Source organism: Salmo salar, chromosome ssa11, assembly GCF_905237065.1.
Source record: "Salmo salar chromosome ssa11, Ssal_v3.1, whole genome shotgun sequence".
In the NCBI taxonomy this organism is placed as follows: domain Eukaryota; kingdom Metazoa; phylum Chordata; class Actinopteri; order Salmoniformes; family Salmonidae; genus Salmo; species Salmo salar.
The window spans coordinates 79338330-79357796 of NC_059452.1; the positions used below are offsets into that span (position 1 = coordinate 79338330).

At 39.5% G+C, this 19467-nt stretch overlaps 1 protein-coding gene across 1 annotated transcript in view; it reads right to left on the reverse strand.

The window, feature by feature from the left end:
* The window catches only part of npr2 (natriuretic peptide receptor 2), a 50069-nt gene that overhangs the window by 24220 nt on the left and 6382 nt on the right, over positions 1–19467 (reverse strand). The window contains exons 3-12 of the mRNA XM_014128815.2: positions 17344–17457; positions 16904–17039; positions 16671–16765; positions 14759–14894; positions 12822–12906; positions 7100–7220; positions 4920–4994; positions 3810–3887; positions 1821–1925; positions 1121–1192 (exon numbers count right to left, since the gene is read on the reverse strand). Coding sequence (XP_013984290.1) covers positions 1121–1192; positions 1821–1925; positions 3810–3887; positions 4920–4994; positions 7100–7220; positions 12822–12906; positions 14759–14894; positions 16671–16765; positions 16904–17039; positions 17344–17457 — 1017 coding nt within the window. The remainder of the gene's footprint in view (positions 1–1120; positions 1193–1820; positions 1926–3809; positions 3888–4919; positions 4995–7099; positions 7221–12821; positions 12907–14758; positions 14895–16670; positions 16766–16903; positions 17040–17343; positions 17458–19467) is intronic.

Consider the following 19467-nt stretch of genomic DNA (forward strand, 5'->3'; position numbering starts at 1 on the left):
TTTTGATGTATTCACTACTCTTCTACAATGTAGAAAATAGTAAAAATGAAGAAGAATCCTTGAATCAGTAGGTGTCCAAACATTTGACTGATCCTGTATATAAAGTGTAATATTGGGATTAAAATTATAAATGTAATACATTTCAACTCTATATCTGACATGGTACAGGTGTCTTCTTTTTTTTTAAGCCCATAACCATGTGTGTGAGGTGTATACTTTTGTTTCAAAGTAGATTTGTTTAAGACTACCAAGAAACACTCTGTGTGACCCTGTTTTAGCCCACTGCAGTATTAAGGTTAGGGGAAGGGTTAGCTAACATGTTAAATAGTTGTAAAGTAGCTAGAAAGTATTAAATAGTTGCAAAGTTACTAATTACCTAAAATGCTAAGGTGGTCCGTGATGAGATTCAAACATGCAACCTTTGGGTTGCTAGACGTTCACGCTTTGGGTAGCTAGACGTTCACGCTTTGGGTAGCTAGACGTTTGCGTTATACGCCCTGCCACTGCTGGTTTTTGCCTTAAGTAACCGTCTGTCTTATGTAACTATACCAGAACGTAACATATCATACTAATTTGAGTGTCCCGGATTTACATTTACTATGTTACGTCTAGTCTATGAGACCAGAGTGCAGTTTTCAGTCATACTAAGTGTGATGCCAATGTAAAGGGCGTCACGCTGCTTGATTAGCGAGCAACACCTCCTCCTGATTCAGCTCATGACGAGGCTCGAACCCAGGACCTCTGTCTTGCTAGCACACGTGACAGCCCTCCTGAAACGTGTTACCAGTCGGCGCCACGCAAAAAGCTAGCTATTCGCTGGTGTAAGTGGGGACACTTGAGAAGTAAGTTTCACACATCCACATGTGCTACATCAATACCTACTCTCTCTAATATTTCATTAAAATGTTTTATTTAACCTTTATTTAACTAGGCAAGTCAGTTAAGAACAAATTCTTATTTACAATGATAGCCTACCCCGGCCAAACCCTCCCCTAACCCGGATGACGCTGGGCCAATTGTGCGCCGCCCTAATAAGGTACCAATGTGACCTCAAAACAACCCAACTGCAGTTATAATGATAGTACATGTATTGTTGGCTGCAGTCAAACAGGACACATACCTTGACTATGTCGTTGATGAGTGAATAGCGGAACATCCAGTCCAGATTGATGCTCTCATTCTCCAAAATGTCCTGAAAGTAGAAGTACAATTTTCAGCTGACATCTCTAATCCTGACATCGCTCTAATTCGTCTGACATCTCCCTGTTTCACATCACGTATCCATCTTTTAAACAGCAACACAGTTTTACAGTAACAGTCAGTTTGAAATGTCTTCACGTGATAAGGGCGGCAGGTAGCCTAGTGGTTAGAGTGCTGGGCCAGTAACCGAAACGTTGCTAGATCAAATCCCCGAGCTGACAAGGTAAAGATCTGTCGTTCTGACCCTGAACAAGGCAGTTAACCCACTGTTCCCCGGTAGGCCGTCATTGTAAATAAAAATCTGTTCTTAACTGACTTGCCTAGTTAAACAAAGGTAAGCTCCATTATTAAAAGTTTCAAATAGCTTCACATTCTTCCATTTTGGCAGTGCATCAGGCTGGCATTTCAAACTAAACTTGAAAGCCCAGAGTTCGTTTCCAAATGTCTCTCAAGGCATCTTAAACCATACATTTATACAGAAAGAGTATGAATGAATAATACATTAGCAAGACCACACCGAATGGTCATTTCAATATTATAGTCGGTCCAAGTGATTATACTTGGCAAAACATGCAAAAACAATTGAAATTCCATTAAACGGAATAATTGTGAGGTCTTACCTGAAGACTACCTCTGGGACAATATTCAGTCACGATGCAGATGTTGGGAGGGTCAATGCAGGCACCAATGAATCTGGTTAAATGATTGAACTGCACATCTCTCATCTGTAAACAAACGCATTGACATTCAAATCAGTATATCATTCTCTCCAGATTATATGGCAATAGATTTTCCTTTCTAGAAAAGCAACCAAAAACCTCATCAGAATAGTCTATTTACAGCGTGCAGGTTTTGGCACAGTGTCTTTTCTACACGTTGAGTATAGCTTTCCCTCATTGGCCATCCAGTTGACACGTGCATGTGAATACATTGGGCCGGGAGGTTATGAATGAGGCAGTGTTGTGGGAACTTACAGCATGTGAAAAAATGCAGAGGTGTTGAAAGGAGGTACAGGCTATAATATGAGTGCATAGCAGTCAAAACGTGTAAAAGGCACAACATGGAAAATTATCATTCATTCCATGTCCTCTTTTTACAACCTGGGATCTCATCCAAAAATGAATCATGTCAAATAAAAGCATACAAAACAAAATCCTATAAATGATGTTTGGGCTTGTCACATAGGAAAGCGTTGCGTGCTCTGTATTTAAACCTTCCATATGATGTGTATGTATAAACAACAGAGCGAAATTTGAATCCAGTCCACACATCCTCTGTTTCAATACATCCATGCCCTGGCAGGGAGGATGTATATAATATCTCTGAGCAGCGTGAAACTTCCAAAAACAGTGAGAATAACCTGTACAGTGTGTTTTGGTTTGGGGCCGATTCACTAACAGAGGTGAGTGACAGCTGCTGAAACACCAAAACCAGGGAGTCGGTTGCTCCTGTTTCACAGCTCAGAAGAAGTTAGCATACCCTTTGGCCTATATAATTTCCCCTGCGGAACACTAGCTAAGGGAGGATAGGAGAGAAAAGGGGGAGGAGAGACTCGAAGACAAACGGTTAAGTTTCCATTGGCAGGCCCCTCTCTCCCTCATCTGGTTGGCTCTTTCATGAGCGGGGAACTGACAGCCGATCAGGCCCCTGGGGCTTCTGATGAGCCGCCAGCTCAGACTGGTGTCTCTCCTGAGTGCGCCGCCCACCCGCCGTCGCTGAGTAGAGGCATCCAGGGCCTTCACATCCAATGGGCCACAGTTCAGAGCGAGAGAGCGAGGGGGGTTGGGGGGCTAGGCTGCCCAGAGCCTTATCCATGGCACATATGATAACTCAATTAATACAGACCCAGAGATCCGATAATAGCACTGACTAACGTCTGGCTTTTCATTAGCTTCAAACTAATGTGTTTCAGCAATGTTTTGTCTTTCCCACATCGTGTTTCAAGTCGGACGTATTCTTGTTTTTTTCTTCTCACATTTCTCTGTCACTGTCTCATAAAATGTAATTCCCAAAATGGAGACAATTTTCTTCATCCACAGCTGTTGCAGCTGATGTTGGAGGACGTTTGAGGATCTGAGTCTTTAACAACAGCAGCACAGGTTCAGTAATAAGACATCTACTGTTGCGGCGTGAAAGAGGCCCTCCTTTGAACAACCTGGTAATGATTCAGGACACCCCCCCCAACGCCCACACTGGTTTAACCACCTCAGTGGGAGAGCCTCATTCTAATACTGCTGCTGCAGAGGGGTCATAAACAGAGGCATGCTCGCCTAAAACAACATGAGGCAGGGCCCTGGTAAAGGGACCTTCAACTCTAGTCCTGGAGGGTCAGACTGTTTACTAGTTTAGACCCAAGTCCTTTCATCGGTGACTGGTTTAAACCTGGGGAAATCAGGCGAGTGGTCTCTATAGCAGACAATAACACTAAATCATCAACGATGTATAAGAGGGAAAAGACAACTCGCTGGACTAATCTTAATAATCACCTCAGGAATGGATACCCCTCAGCAGTGAGGCAGTGAGGAGAACCCACCAGACTTTATGACAATAACTCTAAGTAATAACAGCAGACATACACAGTAAATCATTGGGTACTGGTCTGGACTTACATGTTTGAGCTCGAACAGCACTTGTCTGGTCAGCTCGATCCTCTTCTTGTTCACATGTTTGATGGCCACCAGGTTGCTCTGTGTCAAAGAGATAAAGAGATGGAGATTAAAAACCTTCTACTGCAGATAGAGCGACAGACTACTGTGTACTGTACTGTGATGATAGAGATGTCCTTCAGCAGGGTTTCCCAAACTCAGTCCTGGGTCACCCCCCTGGGTACACGTTTTGGTTTTTGCCCTAGCACTACACAGCTGATTCAAAGAATCAACTCATCATCAAGCTTTGATTATTTGAACCAGCTGTGTAGTACTAGGGCAAAAACAAAATGGCACCCCTGCGAGGCCCCAGGACCGAGTTTGGGAAACCCTGGCCTATAGTATTATTTTTCTATGACTGTGACAATTCAATAGGAGAGACCTAAATGTGACCCTCTATGGGATCTGTGTGACAGACAGGCATCTTTTCATTGGGAAGAATGAAAAGGACAAATATAATGGTAATGGGAACATATCTACACATATTATTCACAGAATTGTTGAAAGGTAAAGGGGAAAACACAAGGGTCAATAGGTGGACTATAGTGTAGATATAATAGTGTATGGTATATGTGCCAGGTATATATAACATCTGCTCTATGCTACTGAGATGGAGAGTTATATCTGTCACTTTGATATGTAAAGATAAGTCAATCTACAGAGAAGGTACCATCAAATCCAGGGTGTGAATTCTAACTGGAAAAAGCGAGAAAAATACACAAACTTCGGATACTTTATCATAGGGATATAATCCTATGTGGTTGAATAGAAGAACAAACTAAAGTGTTACATGTAGCCAACAACCACGTATCAACATTGAAAGCCTGACATTTATATGATATTCCTCCACCCTCTCGTTAAACAGAGACATTAACAACAACAACAAGTTGCTAGTGGTGTCCATAATGCGAGGTGGGATGTGAACCACACTGTGTCTCACATTAAAAGCAGCCATCTGAGCTGAGCTCTGCGGAGCTCGCCCACTCTCCTATCCATCTCGTCTGTGAGCATGCACATGTGTGGGTGTGAAGGAGTGAGCAGGAGTTGAAAATATCAGAACTCAGAAAGCCTTACCTTAAAATAGCCTGTTTTAGCAAATAGCTGATATTTTCCATGGGCAGTTATCAAGGAGCCATAGCTGGAGCCTCTCTGGAAGGAGTAACAAGTATCCTTTCTCAGATAAGATACAGTCAGAGAAATGTTCAGGTACACTACAATTAGGTTCAGTTTGGTTATTATTAAATGTACAAATATACAATGTTCACTATTACAATTCAGTTGAGTTCTTTTCATAGCTTTAACATTTTATTCATATCTCAAAACATTTTAGAAAAAGTCTCAGTGTATATTTGCCAGGTAAATGAAGAATTGGCATGTTTTCATATGCAAAACAGAATTCTGGGGAGATGTACGTGTAGGAACGAGTGTGGACAGAGTGAATGAAAAGGGAGTGAGGGAATATATTAAGTGTAAGCATGCACTACATATTTGTAAATAATGCAAATATTGGCAACACATGGCATACTGGAAAATAAATTGGTTTTGAAAATCAACATGTTTTCCACAGTTTTATCCCAGGAACTGGACTGAAAACTTGTAATGAAGAAAGTGTGTGTATGTGTGTGCATGAATGCCTGCACATGTGTACTGTAAGTGTGTAATTATTGGCACCCTTGATAAAGACGAGCAAAAAAAGACTATAAAATAATACAAATACTGAGCTATACTGTATGCAAAAAATTGAAATGATGTTATTTTATACTAATACAATTGCTCAGAGAAACAGATTTTGTTTAACAAATAATAAAATACAAATATTATAAAACGTGTCAAAATTAGTACCACCCCTGTTTGCAATACTCCCACCCTCCCCTTGCGAGGATACCGTCACTTAGCCTTTATCTATAATGTTTTATGAAATGGGAGAACACATTGGAAAGGATATTAGACCATTCCTCCACAGAATCTTTCCAGATCCTTGATATTATTTGGTCTCCTCTGCTCTTATGGACTGCCCTCTTCAATTCAAACTACAGGGTTTCAATGTTGTTCATGTCCGGAAACTGAGATGGCCATTGCAAAATGTTGATTTTGTGGCCAATTAACCATTTCTTTGTGGATTTTGATTAGTGCTTGGGGTTATTGTCTTGCTGCAAGATCCACTTGCATCCAAGTGTCAGCCTCCTGGCAGAGGCAAACAGGTTTTGGCTAACATGTCCTGGTACTTGGTAAAGTTCATGATACTGTTAACAAGGGCCCCAGGACCAGTGGATGAAAAAACATCAAAAAGATCCACCACCACATTTTTCTTTTTCTGCATATGCTTGTGTTTTTCAACCCCAAACCCACCACTGGTGTGCGTGGCCAAAGAGCTCTATTTTCATGTCACCTGACCAAAGCACCGGTTCCAATCCAAGTGCCGACGCCGTTTGTCAAACTCCAGGTGGTGCTGTGGTCAGATTACATGAAAATAGAACAGGGGTGCCAATCATTTTGTTGACAAGCTATTACTTTGTTAAACAAAATCTCTTTCTCGAAGCAACTGTTGTAATATAAAAAAAAAAAAACATATGTATGTATGTATGTATGTATGTATGTATGTATGTATGTATGTATGTATGTATGTATGTATGTATGTATGTATGTATGTATGTATGTATGTATGTATGTATGGGAGAGACTTGGGGATATTTTAACAATCATTTAACATGAGTCTGCCACCGCAAACCCAGCTACCTTCAATAAACCACTGGGAAGACTTTCAAGAATGTGTAAACTAACAAATGATTTGGACCGTCTTTCACTCCTTCTCTGTCTTTTTCTCTCTCAGTGTAAAAGGTATACTGTATGTACAGACACTGACATGCAACTACACAATAGATACATGTTAATGCCATGTTTGCGATTTTGTTTGCTACTAAACAATAATGACATCAATAGTAGCACCCAGAGACAGATATCTATCCTCTGTGATACTGTAGGTCTATAGAGAGGATGAGCCTTTCATTTCACTGACTAAAATGGAATTCTAATCTGACAGAGAAACAACAACGTCTTAATCGCTGACGCACTGCAGTGCCAGGACTACTGATAAATTGAAAAACAATATTATGATCAAATTGTGAGGAACTCTTTTAGGCCACCAGCATGTCATAATATGAGATTGCTCTGAATGACTGATACACTGCATACTACAGATCATTCATTGGTTTGAACTCTTGAGTCTTGGCAGGATATTTCAGAGACAAACGTACCTGTGAGAGGGTCAGACGGCTGCCTGCTTTTTTGGGGTATTTGTTGGGGCTCTCAAACTGCAGGTCCTCCCACTTTATCCTCCACAGCATTCCAGCCAACTCCTTCTCCAGCTTCAGTTTCCTTCAACAGGAACAGCAGGAGGACACATTAATAAAGGGGTTTACAACAAAGGCACAGAACTGAACGCTCACATGTAGATGCAGTATGCATGGAATGGTTGCCATCAGATTGGTAAAACACAAATGACAGAATCATTACTGATGAGCAATGCATTTGTGATTTTTCAACAGAATTGAAACTTGCCATTTCAAATGAGATATTCATCTTTTTGTTAGTGATATTTTCTCAGATACTATCTGTTAAATGCAGTTGTTGAATGATTTGGGTTTAGTAGTCTAACACTGTCAGAGGGTATAGTTTGAATTGTAAACAGCTCTACTAAAACCAAATGATCAAATTGAAGTTTTGGTATAGTGAATAATAACTCTGTAATGATGTAATGCTACAATGCTTCCTCCATGATGTTGATCGAACTGCAAGTTACTATAACTGCAAGTTAACAGGCCAACAGTAAATACTATGTGACCAAAAATAGCCCACTTAAATATTTATTGACATTTTAATTTTCAGGTCACCGATTTCAGTACGTTTTTTCTGGTGTTATTTTTAAACACCAGTATAACTGGCAGTCACTCCGAGACTTGGAAAAAAATATCCAAGTGAATCAACACATCTGGTGCAGATCTCTCAGGACCTGGTGTTTCTCAGCATTCACCGATTTGCTGCGAAAAGTCCATGTTTTTAAAATCAAACTATTTTCCTCAAGCATAGCTCAAATGTTGAGAAAGTGAGCATTTTGCGGGGGAAATCCTTATTAGTTTGACACATTGAAAAGAGCAGAGCCCACACATTCCAGGCCAATCTAAAAAGGTGTAAAACACTTCCAGATGGTGGCAGTGGATTATTGCAGCGTTTGCATATTGGTGGATTTTATGCTTGTACTGAGCCACCCGAGTTGGCCCCAAAAGAGACTATTATTTGTTTCTTTTAGAGCACATTTTCAAGTCAAACAGTCCAAAAACCTTTTGCTGGGTCCTAACATTGAAAACCTCCATGGCCCTGCATTCCAGCCAGTTCAGAGTATAAAAAAGGCACTGGGCTTTCAAGTGACTCCTTGACTAAGCAGGAAACTGTATTAACTGTAAGTTTGTTTTAAATTCTGAAACTTGGGTTTAAATTCAGAAACTTCAAAAACAGATAAGTTGTACCAAACAATAAGAACTACAAGATAAGTTAGTGTCTGATCAGCTACAATTAGTAAAAACAAAAGCCAGATACAAAATGGATTGTTTGTTGATTTGTGGAACGTTATTTGTTCCATGCCGGTGGGTATATAAGCTCTCTGGACTGTGCCCGTATGGAAGAATGGAAATTTCACATCATTGCAGGGGAGCAGCGCAACCTTTCAGGGCAGGAAACACCATTAAACCAATTGTCTCTTCCCAAAAAGTATTTTTCTATTTAAAGGCCTTCGTTTGCAGGCCTCTGGCAGCCGCAGCACCAGAGTGTGGGGCTCCACACTAGCTCTATTGTTTCATAAATCCCATATGTGAATACCTTTGCTGGACCAACTCTCCATTAAACTACATAGCCGAGTAGGTTCTGCTCAACTTCCCCCTCACACTGCACACACATTTAAACCCTAGTCAGACGTCATTAGAAAGCCAAGCTGACCCTCCTTTGAATGGTGTACGATACACATGGAAGAAAATCACACAATAAATGGTGACGTCTGTGAGAAAATGTGTGTTCACATTTTGTATAAGAGAACCCCATATATGACCAAACCATAGAGTTTCATTTAAAGCCAATGCCCCAAAAATATGTCTATATGCACTGTTTCACTTTTCAGTCTCTATTTCCTAAGGCATACATTTTAAAGAAACTGTGATAAGTAATGATAAAGATGTGGTCATTAACATTCTGAGAAATAGAGAGGCCAATTAATGTTTTGATATTTAAAACATAATTAATATGAATGATCAAGGTTCCACCTGTGACGAACAATATTAACATCAATATTTGGGGTGACAGTAGAGGCTTTCATTTACAGCTCAAAACTCCAACTGCACCAAGAGCACGTGCAAACATTCACATGTTTCTCTAGATAGACAGGGTTCAGAGTACCAATTATTTTCCCAGCAGATGCATAAGCACACGGGTGTTTTTTTTTGCCACCGCAATTAAAAAGCCAATTATGCAAAACTATAACTTATTTCTGAAAATTGACTACAACTCTATATCAGTTCACAAACAGGTTTGTAGCAAAGTTCATACAATGCGAGTGGGGATCAACCAAAGATCTCAGTCTACATTCAGTGTAAAGAAAAATAACAAAGTAACGTGTTAATGACTATTATGTGAGTGTAACTATGCAGGCGTTCAACTACAGTGCCTTCAGAAAGTATACATACCCCTGGACTTATTCCACACTTTGCAGTGTTACAGCCCGCATTCAAAATTGATTAAATAAAATGTTTTTCCTCACCAATCTACACACAATACCCCATAATGACAAGGTGAAAATATGTTTTTGCTAATTTATTGAAAATTAAATACAAAAATATCTCAGAAAAATATCTCACATGATTCCATATGTGTTATTTCATAATTTTTATGTATTCATTATTATTCTACAATGTAGAAAATAGTAAAAATAAAGAAAACCCTTGAATGAGTAGGTGTCCAAACTTTTGACTGGTACTGTATGCATGCATGCATGCATGCATGCATGCATGCATGCATGCATGTATGTATGTAGGTATGTATGTATGTATGTATGTATGTATGTATGTATGTATGTATGTATGTATGTATGCATGCATGTATGTACAGTTGAAGTCGGAAGTTTACATACACTTAGGTTGGAGTCATTAAAACTCGTTTTTCAACCTCTCCACAAATTTCTTGTTAACAAACTATAGTTTTGGCAAGTCGGTTAGGACATCTACTTTGTGCATGACACAAGTAATTCTTCCAACAATTGTTTACAGACAGATTATTTCACTTATAATTCACTGTATCACAATTCCAGTGGGTCAGACGTTTACATACGCTAAGTTGACTGCCTTTAAACTGTTGGGAAAATTCCAGAAAATGATGTCATGGCTTTAGAAGCTTCTGATAGGCTAATTGACATAATTTGAGTCAATTGGAGGTGTACCTGTCGATGTATTTCAAGGCCTACCTTCAAACTCACTGCCTCTTTGCTTGACATCATGGGAAAATCAAAAGAAATCAGCCAAGACCTCAGAAAAAAATTGTAGACCTCCGCAAGTCTGGGTTCATCCTTGGGAGCAATTTCCAAATTGCCTGAAGGTACCACGTTCGTCTGTACAAACAACAGTACGCAAGTACAAACACCATGGGACCACGCAGCCGTCATACCGCTCAGGAAGGAGACACCTTCTGTCTCCTAGAGATGAACGTACTTTGGTGCGAAAAGTGAAAATCAATCCCAGAACAACAGCAAAGGACCTTGTAAAGATGCTGGAGGAAACCGGTACAAAAGTATCTATATCCACAGTAAAACGAGTCCTATATTGACATAACCTGAAAGGCCGCTCAGCAAGGAAGAAGCCACTGCTCCAAAACCGCCATAAAAAAGCCAGACTACGGTTTGCAACTGCACATGGGATCAAAGATCATACTTTTTGAAGAAATGTCCTCTGGTCTGATGAGACAAAAATAGAACTGTTTGGCCATAATGACCATCGTTATGTTTGGAGGAAAAAGGGGGATGCTTGCAAGCCGAAGAACACCATCCCAACCGTGAAGCACAGGGGTGGCAGCATCATGTTGTGGGGGTGCTTTGCTGCAGGAGGGACTGGTGCACTTGACAAAATAGATGGCACCATGAGAAAGGAAAATGATGTGGATATACTGAAGCAACATCAAGACATCGGTCAGGAAGTTAAAGCTTGGTCGCAAATGGGTCTTCCAAATGGACAATGACCCCAAGCATACTTCCAAAGTTGTGGCAAAATGGCTTAAGGACAACAAAGTCAAGGTATTGGAGTGTCCATCACAAAGCCCTGACCTCAATCCTATAGAAAATTGGTGGGCAGAAATGAAAAAGCGTGTGCGAGAAAGGAAGCCTACAAACCTGACTCAGTTACACCAGCTCTGTCAGGAGGAATGGGCCAAAATTTACCCAACTTATTGTGGGAAGCTTGTGGAAGGTTACCCGAAACATTTGACCCAAGTTAAACAATTTAAAGGCAATGCTACCAAATACTAATTGAGTGTATGTAAATTTCTGACCCACTGGGAATGTGATGAAAGAAATAGATCACTCTCTACTATTATTCTATCATTTCACATTCTTAAAATGAAGTGGTGATCCTAACTGAACTAAGACAGGACATTTTTACTAGGATTAAATGTTAGGAACTGTGAAAAACTGAGTTTAAATGTATTTTGCTAAGGTATGTAAACTTCCGACTTCAACTCTACATAAGTATTCACACCCCTGAGTCAATACTTTGTAGAAGCACGTTTGGCAGCAATTACAGCTGTGAGTCTTTCTGGGAAGTCTCTAAGAGCTTTCCACACCTGGATTGCCCATTATTGTTTTCAACATTCAATGGTTTCTTGATCCTTGCTAAACAGAGTTCTTTTCACTCTGTCAATTAGGTTTGTATTGTGGAGTAACTACAATGTTGTTGATCCATCCTCAGTTTTCTCCTATCACAGCCAAATTCTTATTTACAATGGCGGCCTACCCCGGCCAAAGCTGGACGACGCTGTGCCAATTGTACCTAGGGTACTCCCAATCACGGCCGGATGTGATACAGCCTGGATGATTAAACTTTGTAACTATTTTAAAGTCACCATTGGCCTCATGGTGAAATCCCTGAGCGATTTCATTTCTCTCCAGCAACTGAGTTAGGAAGGATGCCTGTATCTTTGTAGTGACTGGGTGTATTGATACACCATCCAAAGTGTAATTAAGAACTTCACAATGCTCAAAGGTATATTCAATGTCAGATTTTTGTACCTTCTTTGCGAGGCATTGGAAAACCTCCCTGCTCTTTGTGGTACAATCTGTATATGAAATTCACTGCTCGACTGAGGGACTTTACAGATAATTGTATGTGTGGGGTACAGAGATGAGGTAGTCATTCAAAAATCATGTTAAAAACTATTATTGCACACAGCGTCCATGCAACTTATTGTGACTTATTAAACACATTTTTACTCCTGAACTTATTTAGGCTTGCCATAAAAAAGGGGTTGAATACTTGAATACTTTTTTTTATAAGAAAATAATTATAATTTTAAAAACATAATTCCACTTTGACATTATGGGGTATTTTGGCCAGTGTCAAGAAAATCTCAATGTAATCCATTTTAAATTCAGGCTGTAACAACAAAATGTGGAAAAAGTGTGAATACTTTCTGAAGGCACTGTATTTAGGCCAGGTAGTGTAACGGAGTTTGCCTTGGCAACTGACATACTTCTGCACAATCAGCTGCTGAGCGGTTGCTCCTGGCAACAGTCATGTCAATTCCATGCTGGTACCTTTTGTGTTCCTTATAAATATCTCATTCTCTATCGCTCCCTCTCTCTCTCTGTCTACCCCTCCCTCCAAGATGAAATATATTTATTTTAACTACTCCGTCTTCAGAGCACAAGCCTGCGTGAAGAAAACAACTCACCTGTAAATGAGGAAGCTGGAGATTCCAAAAATGATGAGGGCTAAGCCAGACCCAACAGCTACAATCCCCAGCACTGGAAGGTGAGCTGAAAATACAGGGAACCAAATTATGCTTTCAAAAACCACACAATACATTCCTGAAATTAATATATTCTGTGTTTGGGTATGCTATTTTGCCAGCACTTTCAGGCATAATATCCACCAGTAACATTTCAACAATCCTGAAATTCCTAAAAAATAACTAATTGTACTGCCACACTAGCCTAAATTAAACTCAAACTTGTGGCTTCTTGAAGATATATTCAACACACCACTTGTTACATCGTATTTTCAAATGTGCCAAATGTGAAATGTCAGAATAATAGCAGAGAGAATTATTTATTTCAGCTTTTATTTCTTTCATCACATTCCCAGTGGGTCAGAATTTTACATACACTCAATTAATATTTGGTAGCATAGCCTTTAAATTGTTTAACTTGGGTCAAACATTTTGGGTAGCCTTCCACAAGCTTCCCACAATACGTTGGGTGAATTTTGGCCCATTCATCCTGACAGAGCTGGTGTAACTGAGTCAGGTTTGTAGGCCTCCTTGCTCGCACATGCTTTTTCAGTTCTGCCCACCAATTTTCTGTAAGATTGAGGTCAGGGCTTTGTGATGATGGCCACTCCAATACCTTCACTTTGTTGTCCTTAAGCCATTTTGCAACAACTTTGGAAGTGTGCTTGGGGTCATTGTCCATTTGGAAGACCCATTTGCGACCAAGCTTTAACTTCCTGACTGATGTCTTGAGATGTTGCTTCATTATATCCACATAATTTTCCTGCCTCATGATGCCATCTATTTTGTGAAGTGCACCTGTCCCTCCTGCCGCAAAGCACCCCCACAACATGATGCTGCCACCCTTTTGTTTCACGGTTGGGATGGTGTTCTTCGGCTTGCAAGCCTCCCCCTTTTTCCTCCAAACATAACGATGGTCATTATGGACAAACAGTTTTATTTTATTTTCATCAGACCAGAGGACATTTCTCCAAAAAGTACGATCTATGTCCCCATGTGCAGTTGCAAACCGTAGTCTGGCTTTTTTATGGCGGTTTAGGAGCAGTGGCTTCTTCCTTGCTGAGCGGCCTTTCAGGTTATATCAATATAGGACTCGTTTTACTGTGGATATAGATACTTTTGTACCGTTTCCTCCAGCATCTTCACAAGGTCTTTTGCTGTTGTTCTGGGATTGATTTGCACTTTTCGCACCAAAGTACATTCATCTCTAGGAGACAGAAGGTGTCTCCTTCCTGAGCGGTATGACGGCTGCGTGGTCCCATGGTGTTTATACTTGCGTACTATTGTTTGTACAGATGAATGTGGTACCTTCAGGCATTTGGAAATTGCTCCAATGGATGAACCAGATTTTTTTTTCTGAGGTCTTGGCTGATTTCTTTTGATTTCTCCATGATGTCAAGCAAAGAGGCAGTGAGTTTGAAGGTAGGCCTTGAAATACATCCACAGGTACACCTCCAATTGACTCAAATGATGTAAATTACCCTATCAGAAGCTTCTAAAGCCATGACATAATTTTCTGGAATTTTCCAAGCTGTTTAAAGGCACAGTCAACTTAGTGCATGTAAACTTCTGACCCACTGGAATTGTGATACAGTCAACTTTAAGTGAAATAATCTGTTTGTAAACAATTGTTGGAAAAATTACTTGGATGTCCTAACCAACTTGCCAAAACTATAGTTTGTTATCAAGAAATTTGTGGAGTGGTTGAAAAACGAGTTTTATTGACTCCAACCTAAGTGTATGTAAACTTCCGACTTCAACTGTAGCATCAACAAAGATGGTACAACACTTCACATAATTATTCAAACTGCTGTAATACTATATAAGCACCTGACTTAACCATTAAATCACTTGTACAGGAGCCAGCCTACTTGACCTACCATCAATGCAGATGGGATCATCAGAAGAGAAGACGCACGGTGGGTTATCCAGAGGTGGGCTCCCTTTGGGCCAATGAATCCTCTCCGTTGAGGACCAGATGATCTCTTTGTTAGTTCCATTGTAATGGGCCACAAGCTGCAAAACACCAAGAAAAAGTTTTTGCTTTGTTTACAAACTCGATTCCCATGGCCAAATGATACATTCAGAGGGATGAATAAGAAGCATGTTACATAATCAAAATGAGCCCTTTTTCTCCCACTTCCAATAAATATCACACCGCAGAGTATTATGAAAATGAGAGCCTGTTTAAATTTCACAGTAGCATTAAAGCTGAATATTAAAATTGCTGCTACTCTCCTTCAATGCCTTTAAAACATGTAAGCCCATCAGTGAAGAAAGCAAAAGTTTGGCCTGAATGTTTTGGGGGCATGCCCATAATAAATAACTATATGACTAAAATGTTAAACATTACAATATACTCATGTATAAAGCAAGACAGGTTATCGTTGACCTTCTCAGACAAATTAGTAGTTTTGAAAAGGTTGTCTGAGAAACGGTGTTCTTTCAGCTCAGGCGGCAGGAGCTTTATTGTTTGATGATATGGCATTTGCCAGCCCTGTTAATAGCTTCCCTTGTCACAGAAGGGCATTGTGAAACATGACTCCTACGTCTCTAACCAGCCGCTGGAGAATGTCAATATAGCCTGCCTCCCTAGTGGAGGGCCAGACAGGCATGTTGGGTTGGATCCTCCCTGCTACTCAGTCTGTGAAGGAGAAGGGCAGCCCCACTGAGAGGGCCATAAAAACTATGCAGGTTGTAAAAGTTTGTTGAGGAGCAGGAGGGCCATTCAACTCAACCAGTCATCAATGGCTTCAATAGCTGCTGGTTTCAATAGAATAGTGTCTTTCTAAATCAGTGATTTATTCACATCAAGGAGTTTTGGTTAGGTTAGTGGACTCTGATCAAATACCCAACTTATCATTAAGAGTCATGACCCCAGAATATCTCCCAAACCGTAATAGCCCTTAGTCTCTGCATGATGTTGAGCATTTGTTTTTAAATGCATTGATGGCAAATTGGCAATGCACAAGCAAAGCATTGGGTTTTCAGCTCCCCAATTCAGTATGCGGAGAGTAATTGAGGGAAATTCTTGTTACAGTAATTACAGGAAACTAACATCTGGAACGGATTAGATCGGTCCCCCGAAAGTACTGCTCTCACTCACTGTTATTATTTATTGTCACTGAGTTTACTATTCAGATCCATTTTATAAATCATAAAGTGCACAAATTGATATTTTGACAACAGATATTTTTGTAGTTTAGAAATATACATTTCTATTGAAATGTTGGCTACAGCAATTAACAATAAATAAACAAGAGGCTTTAAAAGAATAGCTCTGCATCCATCTCCACTGTGGGATATTGTAAAAGCAGGAATTTGAAAATGAACACTGTTATTGAATGTTCACATAGGAAAACACATTGATAATGCCAAGTGTTTACTTGGGGAACTCAATGATTATCTTGTAAGTCACACTCAAAACTAACCTGAAAGTACCTTCGTCATAGTGAACCTATGGCCACTCATCCAAACATATTTGCATAAAGTATAAAATAAAATGGTCCACTGTCTACCACTAGGGTAAATTAGCAACAAATTGTGTAATGTTGATAAACGATTGGTCCTTTTTGGAATAGTAATAACTACCATGACTTTAAAGTGACTGTAACGTTAACTTGCCTGAAAAAAAAAGCCTGATAGCAAAATAGCAAGTTGTCTTTTTGTGAGTGGCTTCTAAAATAGCAAAGCTTTAGATGTGTTGCCTAGTTACATAAAGGTTAAATAAAGGTTAAATAAAGGTTAAATAAAGGTTAAATAAATAGATCTACCTGCAGAAGTATCACTTACCCCATACTCTCCAGATTCCTGATTTGTCATTGCCCAGAGGTTGAAATCAGTGTTCCTAGCATTGTTTTTGTCTGTGGTCACAAGTCCTGTAACCCCTTAAAAACACAGAAAACCTTCACATTTAGACTTTTCATATCTGTCATAATGCAAATGGGTTTCCTACCCAACTGACACAAAAAGGATGATTGCAAAGTCAACTAAAAGCAGCACCACGATCGACTCATAATATTCACCCCAAAATCGCAGGTTTTGCATCCTCTGTGTGATGTTGATTCCATCGTTCTGGGAGCCCCCCTCCGCCATCGTCTCCTCCAAGGCCTTAGCATACATCACAAAGCCATCATAGAAGCAGCCAGCGATGAAATCCATCTGAAAGGAATGGAGGTCTGTACATCAGCCAGCAAGAGAGTAGTCTTCATAATCTTCATTCACAAATGCAGCTTTTGTTTACTATTTGCATGGAATTATATCTTGACCCTTATATGCATGGCTCTACTCCCTTTCTATCTCGATTTAAATATCTGGTTGAGCCCAGTTAGACACCAAAACGCCATTAATCTTCACAAAGAAGGAGTCAAGTTTTTAATGAATCAAAGAAATCCATTAATTACTATGTATAAATGATCTCTTTTATAGCAGTGGATTAGATGTGGCAGGATTTCAAACAACTTACCAGAGAGGGTTCTATGTTCACATCAAAGTCCTTCTGAGCTCTAATGTGGAGCTCATCTTGAAACTCTTTATACTCTGGATTATCAGGCTCCCTGTATGTTATTACCAACACAGACTGGAAGAAAGAGAGACAACATTGAGAAAGTGGAACATTACTGGGGAATTACACCCAGAGCATCATAAACATGTACCAACTATGACAGATTTATAATCATGGCATGCAGACGGATTTCCTACTGGGTGGAAATGTAAATGATACAATTGTAATTTGAAATGCTTTGAAGTAGGATTAAAAATGAGCAGATTTATCCTGTTTTATAATCTAAACAGTCTAATGAACAGTCCCTTGTGAGTAAATGGCAACAATATTTATGGTGAAGAATGCACAATTAGCTGTGTCCAAATCCACTTAAACGCATGGACATGTCTTGAAGACTAGGGCAAAAACGTACAAAAAAACAGCTGTGGTAACTAAATATATTGCTTATGTTATATTTAATTTTCTATTTGCACGACTTGTTACAAATTGCTATTAGACCACAGTTGTGACGTTGTTTGATTAATTATGTTTGGATGGAGGCATATTGTTTGGATGGAAAAGCACCGTTTCGGCCTAAGATTTATTATATGGTAATCAATTGAGTTTTGACTTGGACTTTGCCTTGTTATTACTGATATAAGCTAAATCCGGCTGAGCGGTCAGATTCAGTAATGATGAACAATCGACAAGTAAGTTCCAAAAGCAATCAACGTTCTATGAGCTGCATATTGCCATAAATCCTTTTACTGCTTGTAGTCAAATGAAGACGCTGTATAATCAGTAAAACGGGGCCAAAATCGTATATAAGGTAGAAGTATAGCACGAGCAGAGGCATCCATTTGAACTAAATATTAGGTCTCAACAAAGTGCTTTTACAAATAGCTTATCGAAGTGCCTTCATATTGTGTCTGTTATATCTAGCCTTTTTATTGTAACGCTTCAGAAAAAATGACTTGCAATAACCAGACAACAGCACACACTTTTTCAGTCAAGTTAATAAGCTTAACTTGTCTTTATCAATCCAAAGCCATTAGTAGCGCCTTTCATTAGGAGTTCTACGCCGGAATTTCCAATACTAAGAGACGACAGTAACTGCAGCGTAATCAGTGACATTTAACAACTAAAATGGAAGAGAAGCATCTGTACCCCCCCCCCAAACTTACTTATTTCTCAACACATCAACATGCAGGACTCAGTTGCTTTTAGCTGAAAACACATGCTCTCCTTTATTAACTCCCATCCAATCATTAAAGTCCTCCGAGCAGAGACAGATTATTGCCTGCCGAGTCAGAACCATTATGAAGTTCGTTATCACGTTGATCAGAGAAGCGCGTTCATTTTACATAACTGTGATTAAAATAAAAGCTTTATCCATCTGCACAATGCAATTTCCATTTGGAATTTGTGGGACAAAGCATTGTTATCATAGGCAAAGGTCAGTTATGATTTGATTGGATGACTAATGCAGTGAGTTAGACTGGTTTAGGGAAAGTTTTTGGGTTAGGTTGAGAAGATGCCTTGAAGCCCTACTGTAGAGAGAGGGACATGGTTCTCGTTAGCATCCTCATTAGGTTATGAACAATGAGCCATAATTGTCCCAAGCTGGTTGTCAATGGCTGGTGACAAACATGCCTGGAAAACATCTCTACCTCTGAAGAACAAAAACATGCATTGTAAACAAATACACATTTGCATGAGGTACAAACATCCTAAATGTTTTATAATAAAACTTTACAGTAGTGCTGAGCGATTAGTGTTTTTTGAAGTTGGTTCGGTTTGGGTTAGATTATTAGAAAATAACCACGTTTTCAAATATTTTTTTAATGCTTTTAATGTTTATGAAATAATGATAATTATTTGTTAGCTTTTTAATGGAAATTCCAAAGCAAAAACCTTGAAAATATTCCATTGTCTCTGTCAGGTCCGCATTGGGTAGACATGAATAGAAAAATAGGAAGTTACTATGAAATTTAAAAAAAAACATTTTAGTTGTGTATATTAATGAATTTTTATTTGATTACTTTATTATTTTTTATTCCTTAGGTCATCATCACATCTCTGCTCAGGCAGTAGCAGCCAGACAAC